Source organism: Bos grunniens, chromosome 5 (genome assembly GCF_055505025.1).
Source record: "Bos grunniens cultivar Pamir isolate PY7600 chromosome 5, Bosgru_T2T1.0, whole genome shotgun sequence".
Taxonomy (NCBI): Eukaryota; Metazoa; Chordata; class Mammalia; order Artiodactyla; family Bovidae; genus Bos; species Bos grunniens.
In genome coordinates, this window is record NC_141169.1 from 5,645,807 (window position 1) to 5,666,906 (window position 21,100).

The following is a 21,100-nucleotide window of genomic DNA, read 5'->3' on the forward strand; positions in this document are numbered from 1 at the left end:
TTCAGAAAATTAAGATCATGGCATCTGGTCCTATCACTTCATGGCAAATAGGTGGGCAAACAGTGGAAACCATGGCTGACTTTGTTTTTCTGGGCTCCAAAATCACTGCAGATGGTGATTGCAGCCATGAAATTAAAAGACGCTTACTCCTTGGAAGGAAAGTTATGACCAACCTCAATAGTATATTAAAAAGCAAAGACATGACTTTGTCAACAAAGGTCCGTCTAGTCAAGGCTATAGTTTTTCCAGTCCATGGGGTCACAAAATGAGTCAGATACATATGAGTCAGATATGTATAGATGTGTGAGTTGGACTATAAATAAAGCTGAGCACTGAAGAATTGATGCTTTTGAACCATGGTGTTGGAGAAGACTCTTGAGAGTCCCTTGGACTGCAAGGAGATACAATCTGTCCATCCTAAAGGAAATCAGTCCTGAATGTTCATTGGAAGGACTGATGTTGAAGCTGAAACTCCAATACTTTGGCCACCTGATATGAAGAGCTTGACTCATTTGAAAAGACCCTGATGCTGGGAAAGATTGAAGGCAGGAGGAGAAGGGGACGACAGAGGATGAGATGGTTGGATGGCATCACCGACTCAATGGACATGAGTTTGAGTAAACTCCAGGAGTTGGTGACGGACAGGGAGGCCTGGCTTGCTGCAGTCCATGGGGTCGCAAAGAGTCGGACACAACTAAGCAACTGAACTGAGCTGACTGAGTTGCTCAGTCGTATCTGACTAATTTTGTGACCCCCGTGGACTGTAGCCTGCCAGGCTCCACTGTCCATAGGATTTCCCAGCAAGAATACTAGAGTGGGTTGCCGTATCCTTCTCCAGGATATCTTCCTGACCCAGGGATTGAACTTACATCTCCTGCATTGGCAGGCAAATTGTTTACCACTGAGCCACCAGGGAAGCCCCCAATATTGCATGGTATCATTTATATGTGGAATCTGAAAAAAAAAGAAGTCAAATCATAGAACCATGACAGTAAACATTCCAGTGGCAGCAATTCCACTCCTAGGTATTTTTCCAAAGGGTGAAAAAAGGAAATACTAATTCAAAAAGGTATCTACACTCCTATGTTCATTGCAGCATTATTCACAATAGCCAAGAAATGGAAGCAACCTAAGTGGCCATGGATAGATGAATGGATAGAGAAAATGTGGTATATACAATGGAATATTACTCAGCCATAAAAAAAGAATGAATTCTTGCTATTTGCGACCACATGGAGGGACCTAGAAGGTATTATGCTAAGTGAAATAAGTCAAACAGAAAAAGACAAATACCATACAATTTCACTTATATGTGGAATCTTGAAAATGAAACAAACAAACCATCAAACAGAAAAAAAAAAAAAAAAAACACAGATGAAAAACCGGTGATTGATTGCCAGAGGGGAGGACAAGGAATGAGTGAAATAGGTGAGGAAAATTAACAAAGTTACAGTGACAAAACATATGAGTAAGGGAAATTAAATGTAGAACATGAAAATATAGTCAATAGTAATGTAATATCTTTGGACAGAGACAATGTACCTAGACGTGTTGTGCTGATCATTTTGTAATGTATGAAAATGTCAAACCACTATGTTGTTCACCAATAACTGATACATGTTGTATGTCAATTATACTTCAAAAACTATGTATATATATACCAAACTGATAGAAAAAGAGATCAGATTTGTGGTTATCGAGGGTAGGGAGGGATTAGATGAAAGTGGTAAAAAAAAAGGAACAAACTTCCAGTTATAAATAAATCCTAGGAATGTAATGTCCTAATGATTACTATAATTACTCCTGCTGATGTTACCTGAAAATGTTAAAAGAGCAAATCCTGAGTTCTCAACACAAGGGAAAAATACTTTTTTTCTGTTTATTTTATATCTGTATGAGGTAATGGATGTTCATTAAACTTTTTGTGGTAATCATTTCATGATATATTATGTGACTCTTTGTGACCCCATGGACTATACAGTCCATGGAATTCTCCGGGCCAGAATCCTGGTGTGGGTAGCTGTTCCCTTGTTCAGGGTATTGTCCCAACGCAGGGATCCAACCCAGGTCTCCCACATTGCAGGCAGATTCTTTACCAGCTGAACCCCAGGGAAGCCCATGTATTGTGCTATACACCTTAAGTTTATACAGGGCTGTGTGCCAATTATATCTCAGTATGAATGGAAGGAAAAAACCCACTTAGAATAGTGATTAGTGCACTATAAGCATATGGTGTGTTGTGTAAGCAATATGCAAAATTAGGTAGTAGAAAGATGGTCCATGGAGCTTTGTTTGTAAATGGGAAAGAATCAGAAGGGCCATCAATAGTGGAATGATAACCTTTATTACATGCTCCTAGCCACACTATGTGGAGAAGGCAATGGCACCCCACTCCAGTACTTTTGCCTGGAAAATCCCATGGATGGAGGGGCCTGGTAGGCTGCAGTCCATGGGGTCGCCAAGAGTCGGACATAACTGAGCGACTTCACTTTCACTTTTCACTTTCATGCATTGGAGAAGGAAATGGCAACCCACTCCAGTGTTCTTGCCTGGAGAATCCCAGGGACGGGGGAGCCTGGTGGGCTGCCATCTATGGGGTCACACAGAGTCGGACACGACCGAAGTGACTTAGCAGCAGCAGCAGCCACACTATGTAATACTATGAAGAGTTTTAAAAAGTTAGGTAGATCTATTTGTGGTAATAAGGAATAATCTCTCTGAGTGAAAACTGCATATGCAGGCCAATAATATTGTGAAGTTATGATTAAAACAGTGCAAGGACAAAAATCATAAAATATTCATCTAAAATACCCTAACGTATCTTACTTTGGATAGTATGTACATGGAGATAGAGAAATGTATGCATAAGCCATATTTTAAACAATGATTACCTTTGGGAAAGAAAATAGTGTGGGAACGGAGGGGATATGCTAAAATCCTGATTTATTTTCTATAATATATTTTCTGTTTATGAAACTAACCAAGAAAACTCTAAGGAAATCTTAGTAATGTTTTCAAAAATGTTTATTTTCAAATATACTGTAACGTACATTTTTAGCATGTTGGTTTTAGAACTATTGATTTTTCTATTTGTGTGTGTTTTTTTGTTGTTGTTCTTGTCCTTAACTAAACAATGAACATTATACTGAGCCTCTAAATATGACAGAAGTACACATTTTTGGATGTTTCCATTAATGGAAGATGGCAGCATCTTGTGACATTTTCTCACATTTCTGGAAACATCCATAAAGCTTTACATGTACCTCTTGTATAACGTTTACAAACTACTTCTATATGTTAAAATTATATATACATGTATATGTGTGTGTGTGTATATATATATATATATGTATGTATTATCCCATGTTGTTCTAATAACAATAAGAAGCTAGAGGACAAACTTTATGTTGACTTCATTTTATTCCTCAAAGTACAACAGTTTGCATATAATCAGTGTTCAATAAATAGTTCTTAAATATGTTAAATTATTGTATTATTATGTATAAAAGGCATGAGGTTAAAAATATGCATTTTCTGAATAGACTACAGGTAAGAGTATTATAATCATTTGCATCATCTGACAATCTGACTTTCTAATTACAAAATATGCATAGTCCTTCATCTCTGGAAATAGTTGTTTCATTTATAATTATCTCAAAACACTTTCCTCCTTAATAAATTCCACAAATCAGACTGATAGGCACAAAATAAGAATTGTTTTCCTTAAATCTAAATATGAGAATTCAAGGAAAATAATTTAGAGCACAAAAAAAGCCTTCATTATTATTATTTTGTTTTCTTTGTCTTTTGCATTTTTTTTCAGACTTGGGATGTAGCTTTGTCACGGACTGCTAGAGCATGGGGGAAAAAATGTGTGTTTGAGCGTAATACTCATTTAGAAGAACTATATATGGCCCATCCTAAATTTAATGGTATTGGTGAAAATATATGGGTCGGCCCTGAAAATGAATTTACTGCAAGTATTGCTATCAGAAGTTGGTTTGAGCAGAGGAGAAAGTACAATTTTGAAAAGAACAGTTGCTCTGGTAACTGTTCTAACTATCTACAGGTATCTAATTTTATATTATTAATTCAATAGACTCCTTAATTGCCTTACTACTAAGTTTTTATTGATTGTTTCAATTTTATAAATAAATTCAAATGGTAAAATTACTTCCTCTAATAGAATCAAAATTCTGATCAGTCCTAGATCTTCTGAATGTTTGTAATTTGTTCTATTTGCTTGAACCATACAATTAAAGCTTTCCTTTAAATATAGTAAATCTAATCTCTATACCCAAAGATGAAAGGTACCTTTCTAAAATAATGCATACTGGAAAAGGAAGTAAACAGTAAATAAAAATTAGTTCTAGTTTATTGACTATTTAAACATAAATAAGAGACTTGATTTTTTTTGCATGAATCAGTACACATTCTATGGTATATGTATGTATGAAAACATTTTAATTGCAAATACATAGTATTATTTTCCTGCCTCATATCTAACAATTCACCCTTACACTTTGTACTCCAAGAATACTGAACCACTTTTTATTTCCTGTGCATACATTCATTATTTTACATATTACATTTTTCATAATCATTAATGTATGAATCTAATACTATGCAAAGGGCAGGGACCTTGTCTTCTCTTCCATGTATTCTCAACACATCAACATGACATTATTTAGGTCTTCAATAAGTATTTGTATGAGGAATCAATAAACTATTTTTTTTAATTTTATTTTATTTTTAAACTTTACATAATTGTATTAGTTTTGCCAAATATCAAAATGAATACGCCTCAGGTATACATGTGTTCCCCATCCTGAACCCTCCTCCCTCCTCCCTCCCCATTCCATCCCTCTGGGTCGTCCCAGTGCACCAGCCCCAAGCATCCAGTATCGTGCATCAAACCTGGACTGGCATCTCGTTTCATACATGATATTTTACATGTTTCAATGCCATTCTCCCAAATCTTCCCACCCTCTCCCTCTCCCACAGAGTCCAAAAGACTGTTCTATACATCAGTGTCTCTTTTGCTGTCCCGTACACAGGGGTATTGTTACCATCTTTCTAAATTCCATATATATGCGTTAGTATACTGTATTGGTGTTTTTCCTTCTGGCTTACTTCACTCTGTATAATAGGCTCCAGTTTCATCCACCTTGTTAGAACTGATTCAAATGTATTCTTTTTAATGGCTGAGTAATACTCCATTGTGTATATGTACCACAGCTTTCTTATCCATTCATCTGCTGATGGACATCTAGGTTGCTTCCATGTCCTGGCTATTACAAACAGTGCTGCGATGAACACTGGGGTACACGTGTCTCTTTCCCTTCTGGTTTCCTCAGTGTGTATGCCCAGCAGTGGGATTGCTGGGTCATAGGGCAGTTCTATTTCCAGTTTTTTAAGGAATCTCCACACTGTTCTCCATAGTGGCTGTACTAGTTTGCATTCCCACCAACAGTGTAAGAGGGTTCCCTTTTCTCCACACCCTCTCCAGCATTTATTATTTGTAGACTTTTGGATCGCAGCCATTCTGACTGGTGTGAAATGGTACCTCATAGTGGTTTTGATTTGCATTTCTCTGATAATGAGTGATGTTGAGCATCTTTTCATGTGTTTGTTAGCCATCTGTATGTCTTCTGTCTATTTAGTTCTTTGGCCCATTTTTTGATTGGGTCATTTATTTTTCTGGAGTTGAGCTGTGAGTTGCTTGTATAGTTTTGAGATTAGTTGTTTGTCAGTTGCTTCATTTGCTATTATTTTCTCCCATTCTGAAGGCTGTCTTTTCACCTTGCTAATAGTTTCCTTTGATGTGCAGAAGCTTTTCAGGTTAATTAGGTCCCATTTGTTTATTTTTGCTTTTATTTCCAATATTCTGGGAGGTGGGTCATAGAGGATCCTGCTGGGATGTATGTCAGAGAGTGTTTTGCCTATGTTCTCCTCTAGGAGTTGTATAGTTTCTGGTCTTACAGTGAGATCTTTAATCCATTTTGAGTTTATTTTTGTGTATGGTGTTAGAAAGGGTTCTAGCTTCATTCTTTTACAAGTGGTTGACCAGATTTCCCAGCACCACTTGTTAAAGAGATTGTCTTTAATCCATTGTATATTCTTGCCTCCTTTGTCAAAGATAAGGTGTCCATATGTGCGTGGATTTATCTCTGGGCTTTCTATTTTGTTCCATTGATCTATATTTCTGTCTTTGTGCCAGTACCATACTGTCTTGATAACTGTGGCTTTGTAGTAGAGCCTGAAGTCAGGTAGGTTGATTCCTCCAGTTCCATTCTTCTTTCTCAAGATCGCTTTGGCTATTCGAGGTCTTTTGTATTTCCATACAAATTGTGAAATTATTTGTTCTGGCTCTGTGAAGAATACTGTTGGTAGCTTGATAGGGATTGCATTGAATCTATAAATTGCTTTGGGTAGTATACTCATTTTCACTATATTGATTCTTCCAATCCATGAACATGGTATATTTCTCCATCTATTAGTGTCCTCTTTGATTTCTTTCACCAGTGTTTTATAGTTTTCTATATATAGGTCTTTAGTTTCTTTAGGTAGATATATTCCTAAGTATTTTATTCTTTCCATTGCAATGGGGAATGGAATTGTTTCCTTAATTTCTCTTTCTGTTTTCTCATTATTAGTGTATAGAAATGCAAGGGATTTCTGTGTGTTGATTTTGTATCCTGCAACTTTACTATAGTCATTGATTAGCTCTAGTAATTTTCTGGTGGAGTCTTTAGGGTTTTCTATGTAGAGGATCATGTCATCTGCAAATAGTGAGAGTTTTACTTCTTCTTTTCCAATTTGGATTCCTTTTATTTCTTTTTCTGCCCTGATTGCTGTGGCCAAAACTTCCAAAACTATGTTGAATAGTAATGGTGAAAGTGGGCACCCTTCTCTTGTTCCTGACTTTAGAGGAAATGCTTTCAATTTTTCACCATTGAGGATAATGTTTGCTGTGGGTTTGTCATATATAGCTTTTATTATGTTGAGGTATGTTCCTTCTATTCCTGCTTTCTGGAGAGTTTTTATCATAAATGGGTGTTGAATTTTGTCAAAGGCTTTCTCTGCATCTATTGAGATAATCATATGGTTTTTATTTTTCAATTTGTTAATGTGGTGTATTACATTGATTGATTTGCGGATATTGAAGAATCCTTGCATACCTGGGATAAAACCCACTTGGTCATGGTGTATGATCTTTTTAATGTGTTGTTGGATTCTGATTGCTAGAATTTTGTTAAGGATTTTTGCATCTATGTTCATCAGTGATATTGGCCTGTAGTTTTCTTTTTTTGTGGGATCTTTGTCAGGTTTTGGTATTAGGGTGATAGTGGCCTCATAGAATGAGTTTTGAAGTTTACCTTCCTCTGCAATTTTCTGGAAGAGTTTGAGCAGGATAGGTGTTAGCTCTTCTCCAAATTTTTGGTAGAATTCACCTGTGAAGCTGTCTGGACCTGGACTTTTGTTTGCTAGAAGATTTTTGATTACAGTTTCAATTTCCGTGCTTGTGATGGGTCTGTTAAGATTTTCTATTTCTTCCTGGTCGAGTTTTGGAAAGTTGTACTTTTCTAAGAATTTGTCCATTTCTTCCTCGTTGTCCATTTTATTGGCATATAATTGTTGATAGTAGTCTCTTATGATCCTTTGTATTTCTGTGTTGTCTGTTGTGATCTCTCCATTTTCATTTCTAATTTTATTGATTTGATTTTTCTCCCTTTGTTTCTTGATGAGTCTGGCTAATGGTTTGTCAATTTTATTTATCCTTTCAAAGAACCAGCTTTTGGCTTTGTTGATTTTTGCTATGGTCTCTTTTGTTTCTTTTGCATTTATTTCTGCTCTAATTTTTAAGATTTCTTTCCTTCTACTAACCCTGGGGTTCTTCATTTCTTCCTTTTCTAGTTGCTTTAGGTGTAGAGTTAGGTTATTTATTTGACTTTTTTCTTGTTTCTTGAGGTGTGCCTGTATTGCTATGAACTTTCCCCTTAGGACTGCTTTTACCATGTCCCACAGGTTTTGGGTTGTCGTGTTTTCATTTTCATTCGTTTCTATGCAAATTTTGGTTTCTTTTTTTATTTCTTCTATGATTTGTTGGTTATTCAGCAGCGTGTTGGAATTTTTAATAGTTCTTCTCCTGTTATTGAGATCTAATCTTACTGCATTGTCGTCAGAAAAGATGCTTAGAATGATTTCTATTTTTTTTTGAATTTACCAAGGCTAGCTTTATGGCCCAGGATGTGATCTATCCTGGAGAAGGTTCCATGTGCGCTTGAGAAAAAGGTGAAATTCATTGTTTTGGGATGAAATGTCCTATATATATCAATTAGGTCTAACTGGTCTATTGTATCATTTAAAGTTTGTGTTTCCTTGTTAATTTTCTGTTTAGTTGATCTATCCATAGGTGTGAGTGGGGTATTAAAGTCTCCCACTATTATTGTGTTATTGTTAATTTCTCCTTTCATACTTGTTAGCATTTGTCTTACATACTGCGGTGCTCCCGTGTTGGGTGCATATATATTTATAATTGTTATATCTTCTTCTTGGATTGATCCTTTGATCATTATGTAGTGACCTTCTTTGTCTCTTTTCACAGCCTTTGTTTTAAAGTCTATTTTATCTGATATGAGTATTGCTACTCCTGCTTTCTTTTGGTCCCTATTTGCATGGAAAATCTTTTTCCAGCCCTTCACTTTCAGTCTGTATGTGTCCCCTGTTTTGAGGTGGGTCTCCTGTAGACAACATATGTAGGGGTCTTGTTTTTGTATCCATTCAGCCAGTCTTTGTCTTTTGGTTGGGGCATTCAACCCATTTACCTTTAAGGTAATTACTGATAAGTATGATCCCGTTGCCATTTACTTTATTGTTTTGGGTTCAAATTTATACACCATTTTTGTGTTTCTTGTCTAGAGAATATCCTTTAGTATTTGTTGGAGAGCTGGTTTGGTGGTGCAGAATTCTCTCAGCTTTTGCTTATCTGAAAAGCTTTTGATTTCTCCTTCATACTTGAATGAAATCCTTGCTGGGTATAATAATCTGGGCTGTAGGTTATTTTCTTTCATCATTTTAAGTATGTCTTGCCATTCCCTCCTGGCTTGAAGAGTTTCTATTGAAAGATCAGCTGTTATCTTTATGGGAATTCCCTTGTGTGTTATTTGTTGTTTTTCCCTTGCTGCTTTTAATATTTGTTCTTTATGTTTGATCTTTGTTAATTTGATTAATATGTGTCTTGGGGTGTTTCACCTTGGGTTTATCCTGTTTGGGACTCTCTGGGTTTCCTGGACTTGGGTGATTATTTCCTTCCCCATTTTAGGGAAGTTTTCAACTATTATCTCCTCAACTATTTTCTCATGATCTTTCTTTTTGTCTTCTTCTTCTGGAACCCCTATGATTCGAATGTTGTAGCGTTTAATATTGTCCTGGAGGTCTCTGAGATTGTCCTCATTTCTTTTAATTCATTTTTCTTTTATCCTCTCTGATTCATTTATTTCTACCATTCTATCTTCTAATTCACTAATCCTATCTTCTGCCTCTGTTATTCTACTATTTGTTGCCTCCAGAGTGTTTTTAATTTCATTTATTGCATTGTTCATTATATATTGACTCTTTTTTATTTCTTCTAGGTCCTTGTTAAACCTTTCTTGCATCTTCTCAATCCTTGTCTCCAGGCTATTTATCTGTGATTCCATTTTGATTTCAAGATTTTGGATCAATTTCACTATCATTATTTGGAATTCTTTATCAGATAGATTCCCTATCTCTTCCTCTTTTGTTTGGTTTGGTGGGCATTTATCCTGTTCCTTTATCTGCTGGGTATTCCTCTGTCCCTTCATCTTGTTTAAATTGCTGAGTTTGGGGTGTCCTTTCTGTATTCTGGCGGTTTGTGGAGTTCTCTTTATTGTGGCTTTTCCTCGCTGTGTGTGGGTTTGTACAGGTGGCTTGTCAAGGTTTCCTGGTTAGGGAAGCTTGTGTCGGTGTTCTGGTGGGTGGAGCTGTATTTCTTCTCTCTGGAGTGCAATGAAATGTCCAATAATGAGTTATGAGATGTCTATGGTTTTGGGGTGACTTTGGGCAGCTTGTATCTTGGAGCTCAGGGCTGTGTTCCTTTGTTGCTGGAGAATTTGCTTGGTATGTCTTGCCCTGGAACTCGTTGGCCCTTGTGTGGTGCTTGGTTTCAGTGTCGGTATGGAGGCGTTTGATGAGCTCCTGTCAATTAATGTTCCTTGGAGTCAGGAGTTCCCTGGAGTCAGGGTTTGGACTTAAGCCTCCTGCTTCCAGTTATCGGTCTTATTTTTACAGAAGTTTCAAAACGTCTCCTTCTATACAGCACCATTGATAAAACTTCTACGTTAAAGATGAAAATTTTCTCTACTGTGAGGGTCACTCAGAGAGGTTCACAGCATTACATGGAGAAGAGAAGAGGGAGGAGGGAGTTAGAGGTGACCCAAATGAGATGAGGTGGAATCAATAGTGGAGAGAGTGGGGTAGCCAGTAGTCACTTCCTTGTGTGCACTCCACAACTGGACCACTCAGAGATGTTCATGGAGTTATACAGAGAAGAGAAGAAGGAGGAAGGAGGCAGAGGTGGCCAGAAGGATAAAAGGGGGGAATGAAAAGGAGGGAGACAGATCCAGCCAGTAATCAGTTCCCTAAGTGTTCTCCACCGTCTGGAACACACAGAAATTCACAGAGTTGGGTAGAGTAGAGAGGGGTTAGGGAGGAGACACAGGCGACCTGGTGGAGTAAAAGGAGAGTCCAAAGGGAGAGAAAGCAGTCAAGCCAGTAATCTCGCTCCCTAGTGAAAAATGGGTCTTGAAGATTGGGTTCTTAAAGGTACAAAATTGGTAACAAATACATAAAAGCAAAAATTAAAAATCTAGAGTAGAGTTTGGAATTTCAAAAATACGATGTTAAAGAAAAGAAGAAGGAAAAGAAAGAAAAAACGAACAAAGAAAAACAAACAAGGTCGTGAAAATTATAAAGAAAATAGAGGTACAAAATTTATAACTAATACCAAAAAGCAAAAATTAAAAATCTAGAGTAGAGTTTGGAATTTCAAAAATACAATGTTAAAAAAAAGGAAGAAGAAACATAAAGGGAGAAAACAAACAAACAAACAAAAACAAACAATGTCGCAAAAATTATAAAGAAAATACAGGTACAAAATTGATATCAAATACCAAAAAGCATAAATTAAAAATCTAGAGTAGAGTTTGGAATTTCAGATATACAATGTTATATAAAAGAAGAAGAGAAAGAAACAGAAAAAAAAAGTCACAGAAATTATAAAAAAAACTATAGGTACAAAATTGATAACATATACCAAAAAACTAAAATTAAAAAACTAGAGTAGAGTTTGTAATTTCAAAAATACAATGTTAAAGAAAAGAAGAAAAAAAAAACAAGGTCCAAAAATTATAAAATATATATATGAAGTTTGCTGAAGAGAAAAAAATAGGGTCTTTTTTTTTTTTTGCAAAGTAATAGGTTATAAAAGTGAAAATTAAAGGAACAATAGAGGACTTAAATTTTTTTTTTAATTAAAAAAAAAGAAAGAATGATCGTAAAAATAGTAAAAATATATCTAGGACTTTTTCTGGTTTTGTTGTGAGTATTGTGGGTTCAGTTCATTTTTGGCTGGTTCCTTGGTCCGACTTATATTTCTCAAGATCTATAGGCCCCTTCCTATGTAGTCCGTAGTAACCACAGGGTTTTAATCTCCGAGGCGTTTCCCTCTGTTGTAACTTCTTCTGTTTGCTGGTCTCTTCAGGGTCTGGTTTCCGCCCTGACACAAAGGGGACGGTGGAGGACACTTTTTTTTTTTTTTTTTTTTAGGCTCACTTGTTCACTTGCGCTGTGGGGAGGGAGGGAGGGATGCTGCAAACAAATAACACTGGCGTGCGCTCACAGTGCCTCAGCCACACTGGGTCTGCCCCTGCTCACGGCGCGTGTAGCCTCCCTGCCCACACTGCTCGGGCTCTAGGTTGTTCCGCCGGGAACAATCCGAGGCCGGCCCTGGGCTGCATGTATCTCCCAGGTCCAAGCCGCTCAGGTTCAGGCACTCGGGTAGTCCTCAGAGGCACAGACTCAGTTGGGCCTGCGTTTTGTGCTCTTCCCAGGTCCGAGCAGCTCAGGTGATGAGGTGTTTGGCGAGTGCCAATGCTGCAACTTATCACCTCCCTGCCACTCGGTTATCCGGGTGTAAAACCGGCGCACCTTCTCAGGCAGATGTTGACCGTCCAGACCCCCAAGAAGTTTTAGTTAGCAAAGAAGCCTGCTTACAGTTTTATAGATAATGTCTCTCTGGGGCTGCGATTGCCCCCTTCCGGCTCTGGCTGCCTGTCACCGGAGGGGGAAGGTCTGCAGCCAGCTATCTCTGTTCAGTCTTTTGTTCCATGCGATGGCCTGGCAGTGTCTTAGGTTGGGGCTGGCTTTTCGCGTGGTAGATATCCCACAGTCTGGTTTGCTAGCCCAAATTATTTCCCTCAGATAGCGCTCAGGGTATTCAGGCCAGATTCTTACTCTCAGTGGCTGCGCCTCCCTGCCCAGCCCCCGCTTGCTAATGGCGTGTGCAGGCATCTGCGCTGCTTCTCCGCTGGGGGAGTTACCGTAGGGCTCGCAATCTGCGAGTTTTAATTGTTTATTTATTTTTTCTCCCTGTTATGTTGCCCTCTGTGCTTCCAAAGCTCAGCACAGATTCGGCAGTGAGAAGGTTTCCTGGTGTTTGGAAACTTCTCTCTTTTTAAGACTCCCTTCCCGGGACGGAACTCCGTCCCTCCCTCTTTTGTCTCTTTTTTTGTCTTTTATATTTTTTCCTACCTCCTTTCTTAGAGTTGGGTTGCTTTTCTGGGTGCCTGATGTCCTCTGCTGGCATTCAGAAGTTGTTTTGTGGAATTTACTCTATGTTTAAATGCTCTTTTGATGAATTTGTGGGGGAGAAAGTGTTCTCCCCATCCTACTCCTCCACCATCTTGGCTCCTCCTCTCAGTAAACTATTGAATTAACTTCCAAGCTCATTTAAAAGATGATTATTTTTCAATGAGTCGATTCTGATGTAGAACTTAAAATTTTGGAATTTTTTCATGTTGAACTAGTGTCTTTCTGTTCCATCAAATGAATCATGTTTCAAAAAATTTTTGATCAGTTCTTTCTTCTAGAAAATGAGAGACTCTCTATTATCTTACTCATGTCAAAGCTAAACTCCTTTATATGACTTCAGTACTTTGAGCAAACTAACCAAGTCTCCTCCCTGACCTACTCCTCTGTATTTTTTCCTCCTTAAATCTAGTTTCCTAGACACTTTCATCTCCTGGATTTGACTTAACTTCAACTGCTGCAGACATTCTATTCTCTATTCTTTTAATGCATTGGTCTATTTCTTTTGGAGTCACACATTTTTAAAATCGCTAAGAGTTATAGAGAAAAGGAAAACAAATGGTTTCTTCCTGTCCCACAGAGGTTAACAAAACAACTTTTTTCTTTCTTCACTTAAGAGTATCGGGACAATTAAATACACTCAGGAATTATTTTCTAGAATATCTTTAATTGTTTTCCTATTTTCATTCCAAGACCTGTCTTGCAAGAAATTATTTTATAGGAACCAGCTCTTTTACTCATTTTTTTTTTAATGAAAAGCCCAGACTTTATTTTACTTTATAATAGAATTTCCTCAATAAAAGAAAAAAAAATTCTGCAACATTCAATTACTTTCTACTCTTGTATTTCTTTTCCTTCTCTTCTATAATCTTACTGTCTCCTCTTTTTCTTCTTTCTATTCACAGCTTCCATTCTTCCAAGGCTTTTTCTCTTCTCATTTCCCTCTTCCTCTCTGCCAATAACCTGGAACTCTCAGATTTAAAAAAATGTTGAAAATTGATTCTTCCTTCCTTATTCTGGATCAGTTTTTCTCAGACTTTTTATCCTAAGAGTACAGTATTGGTAGAACCTATTGAAATGTTTCTCTAATTACAGTTTTGTAAATGCTTAACTAAATTCATGATAATTTTCTGCCTGCAGCCAAATGAAGAATAGTTCATTCTTGAATTGGCTTGGTTAAAGTTCTATGTGTATTGAATATACTATTGATTATACTATGGCAGAGTAAATGTTTAGAATTAAATTTTATGTTTTCTTTGAAAATTTTATTTTAGCTTGTTTGGGACAGGTCTTACAAAGTTGGTTGTGCTGTTACTCCATGTTCAAGAATTGGACGTATTAAACATGCAGCACTTTTCATATGCAACTATGCACCAGGGTAAGTTTCTTTACATTTTTTAAAGAGTACTAAAATAAATTGGGGATTTTTAAAGGATTCCAGCCTCCCTAGAAGTTTGGTTACACCATATGACTGAGCTTTCAACATATTCTTCTAAATGTCTTTGTGAACTATAAAAGGATTAATATAAGGATATTAACATATTAATATTAATATATTAATATAAGGATAATATAATTAATATAAGATAGCAATTAAAGAGTTTTTATTGAAATATTTTTAATTCTATAATAAAATGAGTCATAATTTAGACATACTAATTTTACCTGTAAATAGCCAAATATTACTTCCAAAGGGAGTTTTAAGCTTGGTATTATTTCATAGTACCTAGGCTAATTAAGATTTAAATTATTTTCTATAATTGTTTGTTTCCATATTTTTATAAAAAGAAAATAAGATATGTTGAAATGTATGTTGTAAAAATGACATCAGGAGCACCTAAGTTTTATAACATGAAGGACTCTTTTAATTGACTATCCTCCAGAGGTTGCATTATTAATTGGTGCTAGTCGCATAAATATAAGGAATCATAATAACTCAAAGGTGGAAAAGTACTTCAGAAGTCTTCTAGTCAAGCTATCCATATGAAACTTGAACTCTTAACACTTACCATGTAATTATGTACCTATACCCAAAAACTTTCCAATGATGGGAAATAACTACCTTCCAAAATAGCCTCTATTTCTGGAGAACTTTATTGGAAAGCCTCAAGTTTTCCTACAGGTCAATAGGATCCTATAAATAATGTTGTTAAAATGAATAATTGAAATGAGAAAATATCCTAATCAACATGCCAAGAAAAATTAACTACATGCTAGGATTGAGAAGGAGCTTCTTAATACATAAATAAAATGCTTCTGAGACTAAGCCAAAAAAAGAAAGGAAAACAGAACAATGATTGCTAATTGATGATTGTATTCCCCTAGAAAGGAAAAACAACAGAACTGTGAAAGCAGGTCGAATTAAATTCAGAAAGCCACTTCCTAAATGGAAGCTTTGCTGACTTTGAACATAGGCATGAAAAGCAAATTTTGAATGTACAGTAATGGCAAAAGTTTTTTGGCTTCTTTCAGTCCTACAAAGTGGAAGCATTGGGATGTTATCAACTACATGGAATAGCTTTTAAAAGTTGATGTATCCACTAATAAGAACAATAAAGACCGACCATGCTTAGTTTGTAGTCTTGGAAGAGACTTACAAGTGAACATATTAAACAAGTGATATTTAACTAATAGTGAAATATGCCGTAGAAACAGCACAATAAGCAAATGGGGAATAACTACTATAGAATATAAATAGTGTTGTTAGTTGCTCAGTCGTGTCTGATTCTTCACAACCCTTCAGACTGCAGCCCACCAGGCTCCTCTGTCCATGGAATTCTCCAGACAAGAATACTGAAGTGGGTTGCCATTTCCTTCTCCAGAATATAGATAGGATATCTGTGAAAGGAGGTGACATTTGAGCTGAAAGCCAAAAGATGAACAGATGGCTAAAAAATATTTCAGGTAGAAGTGAGAGCACGTATTATAAAATCTCTGAGCTTGAAATGAGTTTAGCATGTTTCAAAAATGAATAATTGTGGTTAGAGGTAGAAAGTTAGGTGACAACAAAACCAAATAGAATATCACTGGCCAGGTTAGGATTTGGGGGTTTATTCTACACAATGGCAAAACCATGGGAAAGTTTTAAACAAGTAAGTGGCATGATCTCAAACTATGATTTGAAAAGAAAAGCAAAAGTGAAAATTGCTCAGTCATGTCCAACTCTTTGTGACCTCATGGACTATGCAGTCCATCGAATTCTCCAGGTGAGAATACTGGAGTGGGTAGCCTTTCCCTTCTCCAGAGGGTCTTCCCAACCCAGAGATCCAACGCAGGTTTCCCACATTTCAGGCAGATTCTTTACCAGCTAAGCCACAAGAGAAGTCCTTTGAAAAGAAAACTTAACAATAAAAGATTGCTCTTGCTATTATGGTGAAAATGCAGTATAGGAAAACAAGGGTACAAAGAGAAACAAGCACAATTGGAGACTGTTTCTGTAGTACAGGCTATAGACTTGTATCTTGGGTTAGACTTTCAGTATGTGGATTGGTTTTTATTCAGTTCAGTTCAGCTGCTCAGTCATGTCTGACTCTGCAAGCTCGTGGACTGCTGCTGCACGCCAGACTTCCCTGTCCTTCACCAACTCCTGGAGTTTGCTCAAACTCATATCCATTGAGTCAATAATGCCATGCAACCATCTCATCCTCTGTCATCCCCTTCTCCTCCTGCCTTCAATCTTTCCCAGCATCCAGTGAGTCAGTTCTTCACATCAGGTGGCCATAGTATTTGAGCTTCAGCTTCAGCATCAGTCCTTCCAATCAATATTCAGGACTGATGACTTTTAGGATTGGCTGGTTTGATCTCCTTGCAGTCCAAGGGACTCTCAAGAGTCTTATGCAACACCACAGTTCAAAATCATCAATGGCATGTGAGATAAGTACAATTTGATCTGGGAATGGTTTGTAGTAAACTGCTGCTATAAAGGCCCTGACATAGAAATGAATTGCAGTCCTGAATGATATCACCTTATGGAAGAGGAAGTTTGGTGAGTTAATTTAAGTACTAAGATCTAGAGTAATACAGTATTTCAACCTAAGGCAAAAGAGCTGACAAAGGAAAGTAAAGAGGCTAATAAGAAAAGAGGGAAACCCAAACAATGCTAAGGATAAGGATACTTGGAATCCACGTGAAGAACATGAGTCATGATGCCCAAAGTGGTTAACTGTATGAGATACTCCTCAAAGAATTAGAAAGAAAGATGAGGAAGGAAAGATGACATTTCCATTTGATAAGATGAAGGTATTTGTTAACCTTAATAACAGGAGTGACCTATAGACGCAGTAGGAGAAGGAGAATAGTGGGATGAACTGAGAGAGAAGCATTGACATAGATATATATTACTATGTGTAAAAAAGATAGCTAGTGCCATGACTATAGTGATAAGATGAACCTACTAGATGTTGCTGCTGCTGCTGCTGCTGCTCCTAAGTCACTACAGTCGTGTCCGAATCTGTGCGACCCCATAGACGGCAGCCCACCAGGCTCCCCTGTCCCTGGGATTCTCCAGGCAAGAACACTGGAGTGGGTTGCCATTTCCTTCTCCAGACTAGATGTTAGGATTACTCTTCTTTCCACCCATTTGTCCCATAGGCTTCTTTGTCTTGAAATTTTTACAACTATTTTCTTCTTTGATACAGACATTGGAAAATCTACTTATGAAGGATCTAGGTTGGCTCATATATTAGGCACCTCACCCCAAGGTTTATTTGATATGCAACCAAAATAGGCAGTCATAGCTATCTTTCTTAACAATAGTTGGTAGAAAAATCAGGTCATCACAGTCTTATAAAATACTTAGTAGGAGTGAAAATAAGAAAGCCAAATTGAAAATTAGAATGTGTAGTGGACTGAATGGTGACCCCCCCCCCCCCACTAAAGGATGTATCCAGGTCCTAATTCACAGAACTTGTGAATATTAACTTATTGATACATGGCAAGAGTGAATAGTGACTTATAAAAAAAATATGATATGTTTAAGATAAAGATCTTGAGAGGAGGCACTTGTCTTATTCAAGTAGGACCTAAATGCAATTACTCATACCCTCATAAGCGAGAGGGAGAAGGGGATTCAGCTCTAGACACACAAAAGAGAAAAAGGCAATGTACTGTGGAGGGAGAGGTTGAAGTGATACATTCAGAAATCAAGGAATTCCTGGAGCCACCGGGAGCTGGCAGAGTCAAGGAATTTTCTCTGTGAGCCTTTGAAGGGAGCAAAATCCTGACAGCACCTTGATTTTGGACTTCAGACCTCCAGAACTGAGAAAACAAATTTCTATTGTTTTAAACCACCCAGTTTGTGGCAATTTGTTAAAGTAGCAACAGCAAGCTAGTACAGAATGGAAGAATAAAATAGACTTGGCAATAGGGAAAATATGAGTCAATGACAATCTTGAAAATTTTCATAACACAAAGATGGAGAATAGAAGTAAAAATATATGTAAAAAGAAAGGAACCATGTAGGGTAATAAATCTATAAATTAGTGCTCCTAAAGAACAGAAAATAAATGGAAGAGAAATAATAATCAGAGAAAAGAAAATTATAAGCAAAAGAAAATAATCTATAGAGAGTAAAATCTATAGAGAATATATCAGTCAGTCAGTTCAGTCACTCAGTCGTGTCCAACTCTTTGCGACCCCATGAATCGCAGCACGCCAGGCCTCCCTGTCCATCACCAACTCCCGGAGTTCACTCAGACTCACGTCCATCGAGTCAGTGATGCCATCCAGCCATCTCATCCTCTGTTGTCCCCTTCTCCTCCTGCCCTCAATCGCTCCCAGCATCAGAGTCTTTTCCAATGAGTCAACTCTTCACATGAGGTGGCCAAAGTACTGGAGTTTCAGCTTTAGCATCATTCCTTCCAAAGAACACCCAGGACTGATCTCCTTCAGAATGGACTGGTTGGATCTCCCTGCAGTCCAAGGGACTCTCATATAGAGAATATATAAAGCTTAAGATAGCTTATAATGCATCAGAAAAAGTGAACTGAAGCAGTATTTACATATGTCATTTCCTAGTGATTATTTTCAATTTCAAAGGTAAAAACTTATACATTTCTGGGAATTCCCTGGTGCTCCAGTTAAGATTCCACACTTTCACTGCTAAGAGCACAGGTTCTGTCCCTGTTAGGGGAAATGAGATCCCACAAGCCTTGTGGTGTGATCAAAAAATAATAAAATTTTAAAATTATACATTTCTAAGCAAAACACACTAAAGTAAAATAAAACAGCATTAATTAGATTAGTCTTGAATTTAGGTATTGAAGGGGGTACAGTAAAAGATGAGCATTAGAATTTAAACTTAAGTGATAATTTTATTAACAGCACTAGGAAAAGATGTACGGTGGAGGGAAAAAAATTGGTTGTTATTAGACATGTTGCATCTGCCTACAGGATCTTTTATTTATTTAAATACATTTGTAGTAAGTGTATTTAAACAATAACTAAGCAATAGAATTCCACATTATTTACATTGTGTCTATCCTGAAAACACTTGTAGACCATTGGGAAAGAAATTTTTTAAAAAATACACAACATTAACCAAATACACCCAATATCTGTATTTTAAATAGAAAAGAGTTGCTGTAAAAGCAGGTATGAAATCATGGGCTGGGAAAAAAGACTTTAACAAGGGATGTCTAGGTTGAGATTGGAGAAGTTTCAAGAAATTTCTAGAAGGTGTAAATAATAAGATTTGTAATTTATTGCTTTAAATAATCCAAGAGAGGAAATAGTCAAAGAATATTCTCAAATTTATGACTCAGCCACGAATGGTATTGGCATTAACTCCAAAGAGGAACAAGGAACTTTTTGGGAGGAAATGATGAGTTCCATTTTATACATAATGACTTTGGGTTGGCTGTGAAATACTCATCTTGAGATGTTTAGTAAGCAGGTGGTTATTTAGGTCAGAAACTCATGAGTGAGGAATGGCATAGAACAAATATTTGGAGTGCTAGAATACATAGGGTAATTTAAACCATGGGAATAGATGAGACTGCTTAGCAAGAAAGCATAGACTGAGAAGAGAGGAGGCCCTGGGGAATGTCATGCCAACATTTAAGGGTGGATAGTGAAGCATGAATGGGAGAGGTGACCAAAGAAGTGTAGCCAGACAGGTAGGAGAAAAGGCCAAAGAGTATGGGATCAGTTAAGATGTGGGGAAAGAATATTTTTAAAGGGATGAATTTATCCATAATTTCAAATTCTAAGAGGTCAGGCAAAGTCAGGACTTAAAAATATCAGATCTGAAGAATTCATTGGTAAACATAGGAGAAGCTGTTTCTGTGGAGCAGAGGAAATTGGTACTAGGATGGAATGAACTTAGAACTGTTTGTTATTTTTATTTTGTCTCATTTTTAAAATGCAGAAGATGTGAACATACTTAAATATTGACATGAAGGCTCTAATACAGAATAAAAGTAATTCTTTATGAAGAGTAAAAGCAGTGTATATGTAAAGATACAAGTCCCTGAGAAAGCAGAAGTTTAAAAGAGATTAGCCTTAGAAAGAATGAGGAGCAATTCTTCAGTTGTACCAGAAAGGAAAGAAAGAAGGAAAAGGTATATTTCTCAAATTTAGTGACAGAAAACTTCTCAAGTTCCAGTCTAAGGGCTGTTATGTCTCTTTGTGAAATAGAATACATCATGTCCTAAGAATAAAGGGGAAGACAGTGAAATGAGAATTTTGAGGACTGGGAAGGTTTGAAATAGTTATTATGGATAATGAGAGAGGAAGCTGAATAGAGAATGATAGAAATATTCTCTACCTAATTTAATGATTTTCCTCCAGCAGCACCCAGCAGCCCTGAAGCAGGTATGGAACATGCAGACAGTAAGATTCCTTCACTTTCCCCAACTCTGGGGTTTTGTCAGGTGGCTGTAAAGGAAAATAGTGCAAGAGAGTTTCAGGTTTTTAGCTAAAGAGTATGCAAACTGATGAATCTAAACTGGATCGAGAAGAGATAACATGATGGATAGGGAGAAAAATAGGAAAGAAAGTAGACTTGTGGAACCAGTGAAATTAATGGACAAATGTTACAGGAGTAAATGACTTAACAACCTGGAAGGATAGGATGTTACAGTCAATGAGTGGAATATGTAACTTTTGTGAGTTCAGAAGTAGAGACATTTTAGGAGATTACAAGATCTAGAATGTGGCTACAAAAGTGACAGTTTTGGAACATTATGATGGTAAAGATATCCAGTAACACAGA

General features: G+C 37.0%; 1 protein-coding gene across 10 annotated transcripts in view; it reads left to right on the forward strand.

The window, feature by feature from the left end:
* Positions 1–21,100, forward strand: part of GLIPR1L2 (GLIPR1 like 2) — a 47,174-nt gene that overhangs the window by 12,272 nt on the left and 13,802 nt on the right. For 6 of the 10 annotated variants that reach the window (XM_086398724.1, XM_086398733.1, XM_086398726.1 and 3 more), the window contains 2 exons: positions 3,824–4,069; positions 14,163–14,266. In XM_086398724.1, the coding sequence (XP_086254850.1) occupies positions 3,824–4,069; positions 14,163–14,266 (350 nt within the window). The remainder of the gene's footprint in view (positions 1–3,823; positions 4,070–14,162; positions 14,267–21,100) is intronic. The other 4 variants (XM_086398725.1, XM_086398732.1, XM_086398734.1 and 1 more) reach the window with 1 other exon arrangement.